Source organism: Nomia melanderi, unplaced genomic scaffold (assembly GCF_051020985.1).
Source record: "Nomia melanderi isolate GNS246 unplaced genomic scaffold, iyNomMela1 scaffold0064, whole genome shotgun sequence".
In the NCBI taxonomy this organism is placed as follows: domain Eukaryota; kingdom Metazoa; phylum Arthropoda; class Insecta; order Hymenoptera; family Halictidae; genus Nomia; species Nomia melanderi.
Window position 1 is genome coordinate 116,391 of NW_027475179.1, and position 18,863 is coordinate 135,253.

Genomic DNA, 18,863 nt, shown 5'->3' on the forward strand with positions numbered 1-18,863 from the left:
GGTCTTAATCCTGATATTTTAATTCCTTTTTAAAGAGTAAGAAAAGGTATTTAAAATAATTTTAGGAAATTCTTTCACTTTTTTCAAGAAATATACTGTAGTTACTGAATTCAATGATTGGAGTTAAATCATATATATTCTTATCATCGAGGCATCGCAACCTAGGTGGTGAAATATTTATTCAGTTCAAATACACAATAATGTATTATTGCTATTTCTTTATTACATTCTTTCCACTTCCTATTATTAGGAAAAGATTTCTGCAATAAAACTTTTAAAAACTAGGGCTTTTTACATGTTTATGATATAGAAAAAGCTTATGCGCACCTAGTACTTTGTAAAATTGTTTATACCTTATGATAGTTTAGTCAAAATACCAAAGTTATTCCTACCCTTGTTAGTTGTTTAATATTTAAGTAGCCTTGAGTTTCTATAAAACTTTGGCTAAAATAAATATAAATACTTGTTTAATATACTTTACTTTAAGAGAATCTTAAGAATTTTAATTAATTTGGAGTTTTAAGTAGATTTTTTTTATTATCCATTAATCTCTTGCATGTTTTCACATTTATATATATTTTGATAATTATGTTTGCTAACACCATATGCACGCTGCTCTAAATCTATTAAAACATATTTCAGATGATTTTGCCTCCTCATTTTATTCTTTCAAGGTGTAACGAATAGACGGTAACAAATGAATTACTATACAAAATGTTATTGTCAGTACTTTATCATGTAGTATGAGATATCTAATCATACGATCACTTGTATCTTTTTTTATATTCCATAGAAATTGTAAGACAATTTTAATTCATTAAAATAATAATAGTTTTCAAGCCCTTAATATTTTTTCTGAGTCTACTGAATAATTTAAAAATGTGTATTTTCTAAAAGTTTTTTAAATTATGTTCAATTCACAGTCAAAAGAGGTAAATCTATTATCAAAATAAACCTATTATTAAATTTAGATTGCAATTTATTTCTTGAGTTGTACCAGCCACTTTGAAGAAGTTTCTACTTACCCGTGTTTATCATAAACATGTTGTCCTTTTCTTATTGTAATATTCTAATGAATAAGAAATTAAAATGAGTACATTTATAATGTATCTTCTTTGGCATACGGAATAACTGCAACAAATTATATTTAATAGCAATAATTTATTTTGACATCCATATCATCTAAATAACATTATTACTGTTGTTACAGATAGATTCATACGAATGAAATCTTAATAAATATAAAGTACATTCTATGCATATAGTTTAAAGTAACTAAAGCATTAATTTAACAATTAGCATTTAATATAACAATTATTTAATACACGAATTATAGTACAATTTATTTTAAAATAAGTATGCATTTATATTTTTTAAGAAAGTTTTTGTTAGATTTCAAAATATTTTTTATCTTTGAAAATACGCGCGTAAAAGCTGTGCAATAGTTTTGCCTTTCTATGTATCATCTATAGACTAAGGTTAGAGAGAAAGTAAGAACTCGTTTCGTCGTTGCCAGTCAATTTCAAAATATAATGTGCCATTAGAGTGACTGTCGTTAGTTTAATAAAATGTGATGGTGTTTACTCATTTACTTTTGTTATTGCTTTCATCAATGGTATCTTCGATGAAGGTACTGTGTAGCATTTCCATGAAATTGTGGAATGAACTATATAGGTGCAGTGCATATTATTTTTACCACGTGTTCTTCAGCAGTGAATTAAAACGTTTATATTTGATACATCAACTGTCACCTGCAAAGAATTGTGCAAATTGCTAGATTAATCTAGGAGTTATAGTGAAATAAGTGCAGAAGCGTGAACGCCACATATAGATCGTACGCATTGCGTGGTTTTTGTTAAATATCATTCGCGTTTCGTGTCCGAGCGTGGAAATATCGTTGTCAGTGCTTCGTTTCAAGTGCTGTAACAGAGTGCTGACGGATTTTCGTGACAAAAGTGTGGGATTATTGTTACTTTCGGTGAAAAAGACTCGAGGTGGGCGCGTGTGACGTCACGACGCGGGTCGTAACAGCTCAGTAGCAAGGAAGCGGCCATTGAGGAAGAACGTGCTCGTGTACGTCGCTCCGTGCTAACGTGACCTGAAGAAAAGCGGTAAAGGTCGCGAAATTAAATAATCTGCGTGTATAATCGCGTTACGGGAGTGCTCGCGAGTGTTGTGGTGCAAGAACAGAACAATTTACTGGATTAACCGAGGAGTGATAGTGAAATAAGTGCGGAAGCGTGAACGCCACGTGTAGATCGCGCGTGTCGTGTGGTTTTCGTTGAATATCATTCGCGTCTTGCGTCCGAGCACGGGAATATCGCTGTCAGTGCTTCGTTTCAAGTGCTGTAACAGAGTGCTGACGGATTTTCGTGACAAAAGTGCGGGATTGTAGTTATTTTCAGTGAAGAAACTTCGAGGTGCGAGGCGTGTGACGTCACAGCATAGAAGCTAGGACGCGGCCATCTTGGTTGGCGGCAACTCTCGGCGCCAGTTCACCGCGGCCATCTTTGCAGCGGGAAGTTTTGGCGCCAAGCCCGTGTCACGTAAAATATTCAAGACAAATATAAAAAAAAGGTATTTATTCCACAAGATTATAATGTAACAGAAAATTTTACATTCGTGATTTAATATTACTTGACGCGCAGTTCTCGCGCACGTTCCGAGGTAGAATTCAAGACTGGCGAGGCGCGGTTTCGGTTGGGCATGTATACTAATACATATCTTATCAGGGCGGATGTAGGTGTTTACTCATAGAACGATGATTCATCGACGATTCTTGGGAATTTAGGCTGTCACACTCTCCCGTTTGTAGATTGAACGTGGTCCTCCAAGTTTTGATTATTTCCTCTTGAGAATAGATTCGGGGAGTTTAACATGCCTTGGTTCGAACAATTGTTGTATTCCCAGTCGTGGAAATGAGTGTAACATTTCATTATTTCAAGGGAGGTTTTATTATAAAGGTTTTCGACGTGTGGTGAGGTCGCCTTTTACACTGTGTATACGACCAAGATCTAATTTTGATGTTTACGGTTTGACGGTATTGAATGAAGTCTACTCGCAGGGTCGATTTAGTCCTTTTTAAAAGAAAAAATAGGAGTAGTGGGGATGAGATAGGGTGAGGATGACTCGAGGATCAAGGTAGATGGATGAGTCAGTAGGAGGTGAGAGTTTTTGGCAGCTGAAGATAAGATAGAAACAGGAAAAATGGAAAATATTTAGGGAAAGGACAACTGTTGCGAGGATGACTGTCACAGAAGCGAACATGTTTGTATGACTATGTGTCACAGCAGGCTGGCATCCAACACGATATGGTTTCATTGGTATCGCTGGAAGTAGATGAATATTGTGGTACTTCTGCGTAGATGTTCATAGAGGTTGATGCCATTGGTTGCGGACTGGTTTCAATCTTGTTTTCTACAGTGTTGTTCTTAATTTTACAACAAAGTAAACGCACACATAGTTTTGAAGGTATACAATTCTTTACACAATTCAATATTCCTAATTTATATAATCCCCATATGGTTACTACCGCCATAGATACATATCCTATAACTTGTAATATAGAAATAGACCAGTTCTTAATATTAGTTTATCTATGCGAGAAATTCAGAGAATTTATTTTATCCTGTAACTAATCTAAAGTACTTCAGTATCCATTTATATTACTCATTACCTTTGGTGTTCCTTCTAAAGTGTCTAATATTGCTCCAAAATCAGAGGTATTTCAAACTGGAATTTTTTTTGTTTTGATTTCAAATGAAGCATTGTATCGTGTTTCTCCTATACGCATGTAATTGCTTGAATAGGTTGGGTTTGTCTACACATAGTGATACCTGCTTTCCTTTTACAGTGTTGTATCAAATATTCGTTGTCTACATTAATGTAATTTAATCCAGCAAGAAAGTAAACTTGGTGCTCGATCAAAGGAATCATGAATACGTTGTTCCTTTTGCTTGGGATTGGACATAAGCGGTCTACATCCCACTTCAAGTTTGGAATCAATGGAATAGAAATTTTGAAGAATAATTTGTTATGTACTGTGAACGCATTTAACTCTGCAATGTCTAAAACGAATTAGAAGTTTTCTCTCTTGGGGATAATTGCAGTATTGAAGATTTTGATTCAAGATTCAAGATTTCTTGTTCACTGATTTGAGGGTTAATAATTCCCTGCTTTGCTAAAGTGATTGTATTTAAGAGTTCGTCATAAGAAAAGTATAGATCGCATATAGCTGCTTCGGTTTTAATGAGATATTTTGTCAAAAATTGATCTAGTTTAGCTTTCTGCTCTATTGTCCGCAATTCTATGCTCATGTTATCTATCTGTTTTACGCTATTAGAATCCACAATTTTCCTAATGAGAGCTGTTTGATTGGAAATTATAAGCTTCATCTGATTTTCTTCATTGAATAATTTATCAATGTTCTTATTAATTAATGTTAAATCGTCATCATATAATGTACCGAACAGTGATTTTGATATTGAACCTATTGCATTTAACAATCCTCTTCTAAGGCTGCTGTGTGTAATGATTTTTAACTGCAACGGTAAGTTCTCTAATTTCTTCATTTTGTTTTTGATTGCTTCTACTTCATCTGATAATGTACAAGATCCTTTGCAGTGTTCCTCCTATACTCCTACTAATTTCTCTGAATTCTCATGCTTAGTAAATATATCGTTTACATCTAACCCAAAACATTGTTATTATATAGATAGGCTTTCTCAATTTTCTCATGGAATATTCAGTTTGTTTGTAACGGTATCACCTCTAGTCCATACGAGACGTGCCAGGTGATGGCGAAAAAGCTGGTTGTCCTGGAAAATACAATTTTAACTTGTTTTCATGGATTTTCTTTATACTATTATCTATTAGAACTTCATAATAAGGAGTTTTAATTTTCTGAATAATGTATGGCCCTAACCATTCCGTACCCAATTTGTTACTTTTATGATCGTTATGTAAAAGCATACTGTCGCCCACTCTGAATATCGTTTGAGTTTTAATAATTTTTCTCTCTTGATCACGTTTGTACCTTTGTTTGCTTTTCTGTAATGTTTTCCTAGCATGTTGCAGTTCAGAATCCCATTCTCTTTTTCTAGCTTGTACTTTGTATACGTCCGTTGACTGTTAGCTGTTACGGAGGAAGCAAGATTGGCTTTCTGACTGAAAGTCAATTCGAATGGAGTGAAACCGGTGGCTTCATGTATAATTGTGCTATATGCTAAACAACAGAAATTCAATATTTCATCCCATTCTTCGTTCCTCTCTTTCTGAGATGTTCTCAGCATGTCTTTAGTGATTGCATAGGTTCTTTCTAACAAACCGTTGCTCTGTGGGTGGAAGCTAGTAGTTTTTATGTGTTTAATACTAAATGCTTTTTCATATTGTTGCATCAAATCACTAATAAAATTCTGTCTTTGGTCGGTTAAAACTTTCTTTGGAGCGGAAAAGATGTAAATATAGTTTATTTAGTAATGCGTTTCAAATTGATTCTGTTTGCTGAGTTTTCAAAGGGACTAGTATAAGGTATTTGGTTAATTCATCATGGATTGAAAGGATGTATTGGTTACCTCGTTTAGTCTTTGGAAGTGGCCCCAAAATGTCCATAGCAATTTTGTCATTAGGTTGTTCTGGAGTATCTGAGATTACTGGTTCTTCTTTGCTCCTGACTCTAGTTAATTTTTCTGTCTGACATGTATCGCATTCTTTAACCTTCTGTTCTACCTTCTCCATTAGTTTGGGAATCTTAAATTGCTCTTTAATCTTGTTATATGTTTTCTGAATACCTGGGTAAGCTGCTAAGTCGTGATTTTCTTCTAATACCCTATCTATTTCTTCGTTGGTTAATTCATAAATTGGTTCATCGGCAAAAGTTATTTCTCTAACTTGATCGTTGATGTAAGTTAGTATTCTTTTGAGCAAGAATTTCTCTGCTGCACAAAAGGAATTCGTTAAACCTATTTTATTATTTTCCTGCGTTAATTCTATAAGTTTAGCTAACCATTTATTTTCGTCATAAGGACCTAAAATTTCTGATGTTAATTGGACAAAAATTCTTATCGTTTGGTTTAATGCTTAGTACTTTATGTTTTTCTTTCCATTCTGCAAATTTAATTTCGTGACTAATCACTACTTTGTCTTTAAATTCTTCATTTTTAATTATCGCGTGAATCCTAGATAATGCATGAGCCGCGGTATTATCTTTTCCTTTGATATATTCTATTTTGTATTTGTATTCTTCTAACTTAGGTCTCCATCGCATCAACCGTGAAGATGCGTCTTTACAATTATGCAATCATTTTAAAGCTTGGTGGTCAGTACGAATAATAAACTTTCTACCCAATAAATATTGCCTAAGTCTCTTGATTGCCCATACTATAGCTAATAACTCTTTCTCTGTCGTGGAGTAATTTTTCTCTGGAGGATTGAGTGTTCTCAAGATATAACAGCAAGGATGTCTTTCTTGTGACAAGATAGCACCTAACAAGGAGTGTGCAAGGCCTTTGGGTCACTGATTTCGTTGAAACTTTGCATATTGGTAGATTTGGTTTTCCTGTTTATGAATATATACCATTATAAGGCCAGATACTCAATAGTTTTTTAGATATTCGTTATTAAATATTTATCACGTCAATAAGTAGAGTATTAATCAGACTAATCACCAAGTTGAATAATGGCGTGAGGGTAACGTTCTGGAATTGAACTCTGTAGACCAGGGTGTTCGGTTCCCTGTGGGAATGAAATATTTTTCGATTTTTTTCATTTAAATTAATTCAATTTTGTGCATAAAGAACTTTACACGGATATGAATGAATACTCACGACAACAATAGCATTTTATTAATTAATAATCTACTTCTGTATGATAAATTTCAAAACATTTTGGAATATGTAATGCCACAAGGCATTTTTTGCACTCCCAAGTAGTCTCGCTGCGTTTTTTATGTTTGGCACACACTTTACACCTTTTTTGGGGATTTTTTTTAGCTTCTGCGAGTGGAATATTCCTTGGAAAATGGCCCCAGTGTTTTGATTGTAAACGCAGTGGTATGTCACCAGTAGACAATCTTTCACGTTTTGTGTATTCAGGCATACATAGACTTTCTAAAATTTGTTGCGCCACATCTAATCGATATTTGGAAAATGCGTATTTTTTACTTTTTGATACATTCAATTTCTTTGAAAATAAAACATAAGCATTGAAAAGTGCAATATCCATTAAGTAAAAAAATATTTTTTTATAACTTTTCACGTATTTTCTCATAAGTGAAAAAGAAGATAAGTAGCTATCTTGGAGATCTACCCCACCCATGCCATCATTATACTCCAAAACGATGATGGGCTTTGTAACGATGTTATTAGTTTTCCATCTCTTCTTTTCCACTTCCATCATTTGAATTTTTTTATGTTTTGTGGACAAGAAATATATATCTTTTTTGTCCTTCCACTTTGCAGCTAAAATACACTTGCACGATCTTGATATAGCTTCTAATCGTTTCAGCTTTATTGTTGCGAGATCTTTCGGCAAATTTTTTTTGTTACATCTAACTGTTCCTATGGCATTAGTTTTTATGGATTGTAATTTTTGAAACAGATTTGGCGAAGAATACCAATTATCCAAAAACAAGGTGTGTCCAAAATTGGATATTGGTGTGCACATAAACATGGTAACATTTTCGGAATCACTGGTGATTGAATTTTTCACTGTATCTTGACCTGATTATATCTCGTAATTTGCACAAACGATCATCTTTATCCACAACTTCATTATTGGAAAAATGTAAAAAATGGGAGAGTTGCATAAATCTCCGTAATGGCATTGTTTTTCGAAAAATGGGAGTTTCAATAATACTTCCTCCTGACCAATAGGATTGGACATTCGACTTTTTCACTTATGCTATCAAGATGCATAACGCAAAATAAGCATGAATTTCATCAATATTCGTATCCCTCCAATTTTCCTCAGATTGTTTTATTTTTCGGGCTGTATCTCCTATTGTTTGACTCACGTAACGATTGCTTTCTGTAACAATGATATTCCAAAAGTCTTTTGGTAAAATTTGGTTTAGCATTTGCAAAGCTATGGTTCCTTCTGCCATTTCTATGTTCATTCCAGGAATCCGTGAGTACTACCAAATTTTGCTATTGTTTTCCTTGTTTTCCCATATCCATTCTTCAGATGTAAAATTAAGTTCACGATCTTCACTGCTACTTTCTTCTTCACTATCAGATACTATAATTCTACGCCGCTTCCCAACAGGACAAACAATTTCCTTGTAGTCGCTATCTGTATCAGTATCAAATGTAATAACTAATCGCTTTCTCTTTGCACTTGTCGAAACAATATCACTGAGTTTACTATTATTCTCCATTTTACAATATGGGTTGATACGATGAAAAAACTATAAATCTATTACTATGAGACACCGTGCACTTTGGAGCTGTAGCTCGAGAAATAAACAATCTGGTTGTTATGCGACGCGTGGACCACGTTATTTTCATTTCTGCGATGACTATCGACGTGGTGTACACATCGCTCGCGGTTTTAAAATAAAAGCATCTCGACGTGCGTGGCACGTCTTTTTAGTGCAAGTGGTTAAATCCAATAGTTCCCCTGGTTCTCTACACTTTGCCCGAATTTTACGCATTTTCTTGATAAAACCTTCTACTCCCCCATCATCACGTCCCTTTAGTATTGGTACAAACTGTATAGCGTACTTGGCTGAATGGCGTAGATTAGTATAGTCTTCTGGTCTTTGTAATTCTTCTTCCGAATCTTCACCTTCTGAGGTCTCTCGTTTTAATGGGCCTGGTTGTTTTTTCGGTTTAGGCGGTAGTGTCGTTCTAGTGGTCTGTGCCGTATGAACGCTGTCATCTTAGGTCATGAGAGCACTGAAATCTAAAGCGGATAGGCTCCCAGCTACGTGTAATTTTACTAGGCTCTTTCCTAGTATTTCGATCTCGTTTGCCCTTTTGTGGTTTCCCTCGTTAGCCATATGTGGCATGCGATGGATTTCTGTCATGCTGTTTTCGTGTCTCTCATTCTGCTTTTGCATAGCATTTAGAATAGCTTGCAGATTGTTGTCCATAGATGCTCCAATAGTATTTGCTGAATCGGTAATCTCTTTCTTACTATGTTGCACCATAGGTATCGATATAATAGAACCCTCGGTCGAACTTGAGTCTTGACTAGGGAAGCTTACTCTTTTCGTTCTATATGTTACGAAAGAATCCAGTATTTACCTTGTAAACTCTCCGTAGTAAACTTTTCCGTAGAATTGGCTCTGAGTTCCGGTAATCTCTAGGTTCATGATACTGTCCTTTGTCTTCAGGTGTAGCCGTAGCCCTGATTTTCCAATCTTCACACGTAGTAAGATAATTTTGGTCAGTTTTCCGAAGAGCGATCAACAGTATCCTGGCAGGATCGCCAAAAATGTCGCGTAAAATATTCAAGACAAATATAAAAAAAAATGTCAGTCGTTGAACCGTAGTTTAAGCGACTGTTATTTATTCCACAAGATTATAATGTAATCTTCCCACCGCGAGCAGTCAAATGACTGTTTTTAAAATTTCGATTAGAATTTCCTATAGACAACGTAATTGATTCGCCTTTATACTTCACGACTTTTCCTAAAATATATGTATAAATCATTTTTCAATATTCACATCTTTTTTTATTATTTATTTTCTGAGAAAAATTTGTAGTCTGTCTTACCTACCACGACCGGTCATTTGACTTTTTGTAATAGTATTCTCTCAAAGACTCAATTCCGATATTATAAAGTCGTTACAAACGAAAGGTAATGCAGTTGTGGCATGATTTTAGCCAAACAGTGCCTTTCAGGGACTGCTTTACGGTACTTTCAAGTGTTTACAGTTCTCGCTCGCCTATCGGCCTCGGTAAAATCGGTAAAATCTAAATGTCGGAGATATGGCCTTTACAGGTATTTTTCAATATCCTGGATTTAGCCGGGATAAATGCATGGATTTTATATGAAGAATCCACGGGAGAAGAAATTTCGAGGCAGGAATTTTTATTTCAACTTGCAGAAGAACTTGTCATTGAATATCAAAAAGAACTAGAGTTAGGCAAAGAAAATCAAGCAACACCCGTCACAAATACAAGTACAGGTTCACGCGAACGGAAACCATGCCAAATAAAATATTGCACAAACAATAAGTCTAATAAAATCTGTCTAAAATGTAAAAAGTACGTGTGTGGGAAATGTACAATCGGCAAACCTATTTGTAAAAAATGCGGTGAAAACGAATAAAATGTAAATTATACACTTCTAAATAGAAGAAACTATATTTGTATACTGTCAAATTGGCTATTATTGTCATTCTATATTAAAAAATATAAGTTTTGCTAAAGAGCAGTCATTTGACTGGTCGCGGTAGGAATAGGTATACGTGGAGTGTCGGTAGGAATAGTGTTAATATTACTTGATGCGTAGTTCTCGCGCACGGTCCGAGGTAGAATTTAAGACTGGCGAGGCGCGGTTTCGGTTGGACATATATACCAATACATATCTTATCAGGGCGGATGTAGGTGTTTACTTATAGATCGATGATTCGTCGACGATTTTTGGGAATTTAGGCTGTCACACCCGCGCAGCCATCTTGGACCGGACATACCGGTTGACGGGAAGGAGCGTCAGCCGGAGCCAGCGGCAGTGTCGTACGCGAAGAAGACAGCAAAGGTAAGTGGCAAACTTTTATAGGAATTTTTATTATTTACAGGGGACGCGATGCTACGCGTTTGCTTCCAGTTTGGGTTCGAACTCCGAGTACCTCAGCCTTTTTCTTTCTTGTATTTTACTTATTCATTTATTTATTAATTTATTAATTTATTAATTTATTGATTGATAGATTGATTAATTGATTATTTGTTTAGTTAATTTAATTTATTTATTGGCAATTTATTTATTTTTTCCTTTAATTATTAATTTATTTATTTTTAATGATTCAATTATTTTTCACACGTTTAATTTTTTTCGCATATTTTCATTTTTTCACATATCTTCATTTTTTAACATCCGTCTGTGATGGAATGTCGGTCGGAACCGATAACCGGAAGCGTGCGAGGAGCACTTCCTCGCCCGACCCGGCAAGGAAGAAGTCACAGTGGCCGATACTCCCCCACCACCCGTGCCATCGTCACGTCCTAGCGAGAAAAGTTCCCCGGCCCCACCCACACCTTCTCTTTCAGCGACCGTGTACTTCCATTAGTCGGTGGACGACATACCCGGAAGTCTCACGACTGTCTTTGATAAACGCCCCTCGACTACCCTTAACCGATCCCTTCGCATCGTACAATCGAATCTCCGTGACTCTCGGATCGCTTCGATCGAAATGAGCCAAAGTATGCACTGCGAAGGAGCCGCACAACGTGAAGGGCAAATTTATCTGCCTCACGAAATTTACGGCGGTCACCGGAGCAAAGCTTGGCAACCGTGCCATTGCAGGAATCGCGATCCGCGACCCCAACCTCGCGACTCTTGAATTGTCGCATCTCAGCGAGGACCATTGTACGAGGGCCGCTCGGCGTGTTGTGACGTAGAAGCCTCACGCACGCCAGAAGTAATGGTGCTTGAAGCAGGTAAAGCGAGGGATCTAGCCCTCGTATCTAGGGATGTTGTTATTCCGAGAAGAGCCACGTTCTTCCAAGAGAAAGAACCTCTCACGTATGATGGCCTAGCCCCGTTGGACAACAGTCCAATATCATCCAGCCACGCTCTAAAGCGACAGGCATGCATAGGGATGAAAGGAAGCTCTGATAACCCGAGCCCGCATAGGCAGCGTGAGCCGGTGGAGGCTCTTCCAACGCGCGATAATGTTCCGGAGGCGAAGTGTACAAACTCCTCGCCTGTAGCTCCGACAAGATGTAATAATCTTACGAGCGTCTTCTCAACCTGATCGGCTGAGTACTGGAATCGCGTTTCTTCGGTTGAGGCTAAATCAAGTTTAGCTCTCAATACCATCCCAGGGTCTTCACTGAATAGCATCACGAGCATAGAGTCTAGAGTAGAAGGACCTTTGTAGCGAAGCGACTCAACAGGGTCTATGCCCCTATTGAGGTCAGAGGTTGTGGTGGCGGCAGTTGGATTCTCCACGCATAGTGTTAGCTCTGACTCCTTCAAATAGCGCAGCAGATACTCCCGCTGCAGAGTCAGCTCAACTATCGTCCTTTTCTCAGGTGATTTAAAGCGTTTAGACGCTTCAAGAATAGAAGAGTAGTGCAATCGCACGCCACTTCTCCAATCACGAAGACTCTTATTCAAGTGCGCACAGATATTCAGCGCACAACGCTCGAGATTGACGACCTCACGCGTCAACTTTTGGATCCGGGTGGGCCTGAGCCCAGGCAGCGGCATTTCGATATCAGACAAGGTCTCATAGTCTGAATCATCCGCGCCACCAGGTAATCCTCGCTGAAGAATTTTCCTCGCGATTAAGTTTCTGCAAGCGGTCGGCAAACTGTACCTCGTCAGCGTATATTTCAAATACTCTCATGATATCGAAAGATACCTTGAGAGAATAACCCAGATAAGCCGCTCCCTCCGCGGACGTAGAATCATTATCGCGGCCGACGACAAAGCGAAGTCTACCCTATGACATTGCGCCGCAGCTGGCCAGCGAGGCGAAAAATTAGAATGGGCAATTGCCCAGGAAGATCTAGTAGTCCTTAATGAATTCGGAAACCTCCCTGCTGTTAACAGCTCAAAGGCACGCTCTCCTGCGTGTAATCAAGGTCTACGGCACTGTTTCCTCTGAGGCACTTCTTATGCTTGCAGGCACTCTCCTCATTGACCTCTACGTCAGGCGCGCAACTCTGCTGTACATAACGCGGAAGGACCAGCTACCCACAACTTGTACCGGAGCGCAGCAGAACCTTGGAGGTGATTTTGTCGAGGAACAAATTTCCGTGCTCCTGCTGCGAGAGTGGCAGGAGCGGCGGAACAACTCCCCCTACGGGAGATATACTCGCCGCCTCCTACCGGACGTTCAGAAACGGGTGAACAACATGGGATGGTACTCATTGAACTACTACATATCTTAGTTCATTACGGGACACGGTGACTTCGCGGACAAGCTTCATAGTGCGGGCTTGACTAATAGACCGGACTGCCGGTGCGGCAAGCAGGAGGGAGATACTCCGAGGCACACCTTCCAGTGTTCTGCCTCGAACAGAGCGCACTAAACTCCGGAAAGTATCCCCTAAACATGACGACCAACATTGGCCCCCAGTCCCAGGCACGATGATATGCAAAACCGCATTCCTGATCGTGGCTGAAGTAATCCGTGGGATCCTTCAGCTAAAAGAAGGGTCGGATCGGTCGGGGAAAAATTCGCCCCCCCCCCCCCCAGCCCCCGTGAACCCGGCGCTCGGCGTCATCACGGCCACTCGTACATTTCCCTTTTCCCCAAACGCTGCTAGGCGGCGTGAAAAAAAGTCCTGACAGCCCGCGTGGGCGGTGCTTCGGCACCGTGGCTGTAGGGTTCGACGGCGAAAGCACTTGCTGAAGCCAACCCGCTGGGGATCAAGCGTAAACTGACGGCTCAACCTCCACGTGGTCCACGCTGGACAGCGCTGGACGTTGCTTGTAGGAATATCGGGTTCGATATAGTGTTAAGGAAGACCCTTCCGCCGGACTCGGAACTGGTTTGTTGCGCCGATGACATACTGGTTCTGAACGGGGGAACGGACTTCCGGAAGACCAGCCGGGCCGCCGAAATAGCGGTGGCCTGCGCGTTGCGCTCTATCCGCGGGCTGGGTGTGTGGGTTTCATCGGACCATCATCACCCACATTGATGGTCATGTGAGCTGCGGCTCTATTGCCTGGTGCCGTTTTAAGATGCTGGGGCCCAGGTTGCCCTGAAAACAGTGACCCCAAGATCAGGCGCCTACCCAACGCCCTCTCTACCACCCCGATGACTGATGGTGTTCGTCATCTTGTTCCACCATGTCCAGTTCGTATGTGATTCTTGAAGGACTCTTGTTGTGATGGAGGTCAAGAGTCCTCTGAGTCCTAATTCGGAGATCGTTTCAGCCGATAGCGACGACCACATGCCGCGCAAGAGATGGTGATCGGTGTTACTTTGACATTATCTGCCAAGACACCAAACTCTTGTGCGAAGCGTGCGCATCATTAAGTGATGTCGTGCCGCTGACGACCTGGCTGTCGACGATATTGACAGCACTGTCGTTAAAGACCACCATATCTGGCTTTTGTAAGCTAGATTGCAGGATATAGTGTGGATTTTCCCTGACAACCCACCCACTTTGCTTTAACCCGGACACTGCTATCCGGCATATGGCATCGGGTCGGAGTATTCGACCTCCGCGTGTCTGGTGACATTCCTGTATTACCTGCGTTGCTGTCTCGGTGGTGGAACAACCAGCAAGACACAACACAGGGGCCCCATTCCCACGAAGGCCTCTTGATGTTCTTATTCTGGTGGACTGGGCATTGATACGTACATGATGGTATTGTACGTAGTCTCGGATCCATCGCTGGACTGATGGTTGTGGGGATGTCCAGTATCTGTCGCGGTCCTCAGGTTGGAAGAGTGTCCTTCCTTGAGTGGTTAGAGCACCTTCCGCACGTCGAACCGCCGCTATAATTTTTTTTTTTTGATTTGTTACACGGAGGAGGAATGCATTTACGCACTGACACCCTGGCAGCCTCTTAATTTTTGGTTACCGGCATAGTGTGGGGCTCACCAGGTGTGTTTGGTTCCACCTCCATCGCTGATGCGGGGGAGCAGGCTGAAACGTGCAAGACCGGTATTACTCACTAAACCACCTCCGCGTTTTCCCCTCTGGTCCTTGGTCCTTAGGGCAGACCCGTACTGCCCTCCAGTTTTACTTCTGGGCTGCTCTGTTGGTACCCTGTCCGCGGGAAGAACCTGAAAAAGAAAAAAACTCTGAAAAAGAAAGAGATATTATTAACAATACCCCCTCCTCCTACACGGCTTCTGTCACTACTGCTCGTGTTCCTTCTTTGTCTTCTGGTGTCCCAGTGTTCAAACACAACACCAAACCCCAACACACACGCACGCACGCACGCACGCACACACGCACGCACGCACGCACACACGCACGCACACACACACACACACACACACACACACACACAACTATTCACTGTTACACTTATTCAAGCAGTACAGTTCAGTCGCCTCTCGCCGAACGGATTACTCAGCCACTCGGTCAGGAAGAGGGAAAGAGGCAAAGAGGCCGGTAGAACTGGCCTTAGGGTTGGCGAGGCTCCTGCTTACTTCCTTCCTTTGCCTCTCCGATCTCTTGGCATCCGACCCTGATGCATACAGGAGTTCTTCTTTTCCTGCCAGTGAAAAGCGTCAACTCAGTCTTCTCACTTGCCAGCTGCAGCCCAGCACCTGTCATCGAGTTCCTTATGCGTCCCACGGTGTTCTTGGTTATGGCGATGGCCTCTTGAACGTCCCTGGCAGTGATGACGACTATCAGATCATCGGCATACCCATCGAGCGTGATATCTCGGGGGATCGGCAGCCTTAGTATGTCGTCGTACCAGATGATCCATAACAGGGGTCCGATGACCGACCCCTGTGAGACACCTGCATAAACGCCCAGACGCATCTGCCCTCGGTCTAAAGTGTTAATCAGGATCTCCCTATCTGTAAGGTAATTTCTGAGTAAACATCTCAGCCAGATAGGGAAACGTTTCCTGTCGATAATGTCGCAGATGTGCTTTCTTCTTATCGACTTGAAAGCATTTTTAATATAATTCTATACTTTCCGGTCTCATCACTGTCAGCGCGTCCTCTTCAAGTTTCAGTTCAGTGGTGCCTACCGTTGCCTCAGGATGTTCGTCATCTGGTGGAGTAATGCGGAAGAGCTTACTCATTTCGACCTCCGCTTCCTCTCAGGTGAGGTCTTTGGTTTGCATAGGTGACTTTATGCCTTTCATGACCGTCCTATGTGGTTTTCCCCATTTATCTTTCTCGACATCGTCACACATTGCCCTCCACCACCTCTCCTTGGCCCTAAGGATCACGATCATAACTTCTCTCCTACAGTCACTGTATAGCGGCCCGTCATAGTTCAGTTCTATCCCCCTCTTTCTCGCGTTAGAGTACAGATTCCTCGCTCTCATAGTGCAATCTCTGTATTCCACCAAGGATCGCCCGCCTTGTTACACAATCCTTTGAGGACAGGTATAAACGCCGCATCGAAACCCGAATGAAGATTTTCGATGCACTCATGTCACGTCCCACGTTGGTAGGAGGAGTCACCGTCCACTTGTCAAGTTCGTTTGCGATCTTGTCGGTATCGATCGTGTGGGCCACATATTTATGGTCTGATCTCGAGTAAGTCTCTAGGACTTGGCTAGATTTTCATTTGCGCAACAATGCAACAGTGGTGAAAGTGATATCGATTGTAGTGGAGCGCCCGTTTCGTGAGAAGGTGGGTCCACCCTTAGCAATCAGGGGAATCACACCAACTTGCTCCGCCCATTCCATCATTATCCTACTCCTGGGGTCTGTAAGCGAGGATCCCGAGGCGGTGGACTTTGTATTGAAGTCACTCATTATATGGCTCTCAGGAGCGCACGTGGCGATGCACTCCAGCTTGCTCTCGTAAACCTCTAAGGACAAGCTAGGTCGCAGATAGCACGATACAGTAGTGTATGTTCCAGTCAACATAGCCACCGCCCCTTCAATGGCAAATTCCTTAAAGCATCTCTTTCTGAATTGCTCGTTTGGAGCCCATATCGACTGGTGCTTGCCATTATCGTGCCACTAGGGTTTCCTGTTGAATAGGGGTTCGCTTATGGCCACCACGTCACTATCTATATCCACCATCGCTTGTTGCAACAGCTCATGTGCAACTCTACACTATTTAAGTTGATCTGGACTATCTTGAATTTTGTGCCCTTCTCATTTCTTCTTTATAGGCTGGACATCTTGGTCCACCCGCAAGGTGTACCAGCCTGTTTTCTCCAAGTCCAGCTTTCATACAAATGTAGCAACTCTACGTTGCACTATACTCATTGGCGTAGTGTTCGACCAGACCGCATCTCCGGCATAATCTTTCACCGTTCACTCCGACACATCTGTTCACTCTTGGTAAGTTCCTTGGTGTGGAAGAAGTCAATCCAAAAGCCAAGCGTTCTTTTTTCATTTACAGTCGTCGTAATCACCCTAATAACCTTGGTTCCTCTGGGTAGGTACCTAATCCTGATGTCTGTGCTCGAGTTGGGATCAATAACTCCATTGACGACATCTTTGACCTCCTCTAGAATCACCGTGGGGTCCACGTCTCGGTATTCCACGAGGGTCATGGGCTGCAGCCTCTTCGTATTTACCCCATCAACTTTCTCCTTAATCGTCTCAAGTACCTTTTCGGCATTGGTCTCTTTCTCTAGTTCCAGTAATGCAGAGTCGTTTCTGTTTTTTCGGATCTTCTTGATCCCGTATAAGGGGGAAGAGGTCGTGTTACCCTCTCTTAATTTCCTAAGGATCTCAACGTACCTTTTTTCATCACCTTTAGAAGGTATGACAATCGCTTCACACTTGTGTTTGATTCGCCTGCCGGTCTTTTTACCTACTCACATGGGCTTTTTTCCACATTAATTATCTTCTTCATTCGATTTTCGGTGTTATTGTGTGTGCCCCTAGCCGCGTTTTTTGTAGGTAAGGGAGGGAATTCCGTCCCGTCCACCGCTGGTGCTGCCGCCGTGTCTTTCTTCTCTTGCTAGTCACCTTTGTTCACGTATCCTCTTCATCCCTCGTTGCCTCAGTTCTTGCTCCCTTCTCTTCATTATTCACCGCGGACGGTGACAATTCAAACTTCCTCTTGTTTCTGGTGATTCCGGAAACAATTCCCTTAATGGTCTCAAAATGCCTTCCAATGGCTTCCTGCTCCTGCTTGTCCATTTTGTTGGCCAGCAAGCGAATCGTTTTGTGCATCTCTTCCACCAGATGCGCGATGGTACCATTCACATTTTTGTCGGCCTCACCTGAAACCATCGGTTTCGGTGCACGCTTCACTTGACCGTCTGTACCACCACGTATATTGGGTGACTTTCTACGTATGCGCGTAAGCCCGTTGTTCCCTGGTTTGTCTTCGTTGTTAAACGTGAGATCTTCCGTACCCTTGAGAACTACAGCTGCTCTTACGGGTTTTCAGAATATCGCCTCCTGAAGCTGCGGGGTGATATAAGTGTCGCTTCCCCTATCTTCACCGTCCTCCTGACCAGCGGTAACTACATCGGTTTGCTTCCCGTCTATCAATGTATGGTCGAGCTCTAAGGTTAACGTCGGGGCTTTCATCCTCTTCGCGTGTTCCGTCCTTTCTTGCTTTTCCCTCGCCATCTCGGTCCTGTGGAATTCTTCTATTCTCTTCGTCGCCAACCTTCTTTCCGCCAGCACCCTCCGTTTTGGGATTACGGAGTTACTCCGTTCTCTCCTCTCTAGCACCTTTACGCATGACGGGTCTAACTCCGCGGGGTGGCGTCCTGTTGAGACGCGCGGAGTAAAAATCTCCACCCTTTCCTCTTTCTTGTCCGATCCAGTCGGAGCGTGAGCTTTGTTCCTGGTCTTCATACCAGAGCCTTCCACCATAGTAATGGTCACCTCCTTTATAGGCCGCCCTACACAGTCCGTCTTCTTGTCCTCTTCGTCTCCCATTTTCGTGTCCTTTTTCGTTGCCATGTTTCATTCCTTTTTTTCGGTATCCGTATTTTTCCTCGTTAAAGGTGCTTTATTCATCATTTCATATACGGCCCCCATTCCCCGAAGGATCCGGTGGCCTATCAATATTAGTGGGGGGAGAACAGGACCCTGCACTTTACCCCTCCTCAATGCGGACGG

General features: G+C 41.5%; 1 protein-coding gene and 1 long non-coding RNA gene across 3 annotated transcripts; one reads left to right on the forward strand and one right to left on the reverse strand.

The window, feature by feature from the left end:
• Positions 1–1,901: 1,901 nt before the first annotated feature.
• LOC143175327 (uncharacterized) lies at positions 1,902–12,979 on the forward strand. Its single transcript, XR_013000145.1, has 3 exons — positions 1,902–2,577; positions 10,544–10,705; positions 12,800–12,979. It is a non-coding gene; the product is annotated as an uncharacterized LOC143175327 (long non-coding RNA).
• LOC143175326 (uncharacterized) lies at positions 4,746–6,205 on the reverse strand. 2 transcript variants are annotated; one of them, XM_076374067.1, is made up of 4 exons: positions 6,005–6,205; positions 5,574–5,936; positions 5,036–5,224; positions 4,746–4,817 (listed from the first exon to the last, which is right to left on the reverse strand). In XM_076374067.1, the coding sequence occupies exons 1-4, from the start codon at positions 6,018–6,020 to the stop codon at positions 4,771–4,773; spliced, it is 615 nt and encodes a 204-aa protein (XP_076230182.1). In that variant the 5' UTR covers positions 6,021–6,205; the 3' UTR covers positions 4,746–4,770. The 2 variants fall into 2 exon arrangements, with proteins under 2 accessions (XP_076230182.1, XP_076230181.1); XM_076374066.1 differs by having other exon boundaries at positions 4,814–5,224.
• Positions 12,980–18,863: the final 5,884 nt, after the last annotated feature.

Bases quoted from the DNA above. Each gene is read 5' to 3' on its own strand.
- LOC143175326 (XM_076374066.1), bottom strand. The intron at 5,225-5,573 runs GTAACCAATACA...TCTGTTGTTTAG, and splicing joins ACTTCCAAAGACTAAACGAG to CATATAGCACAATTATACAT.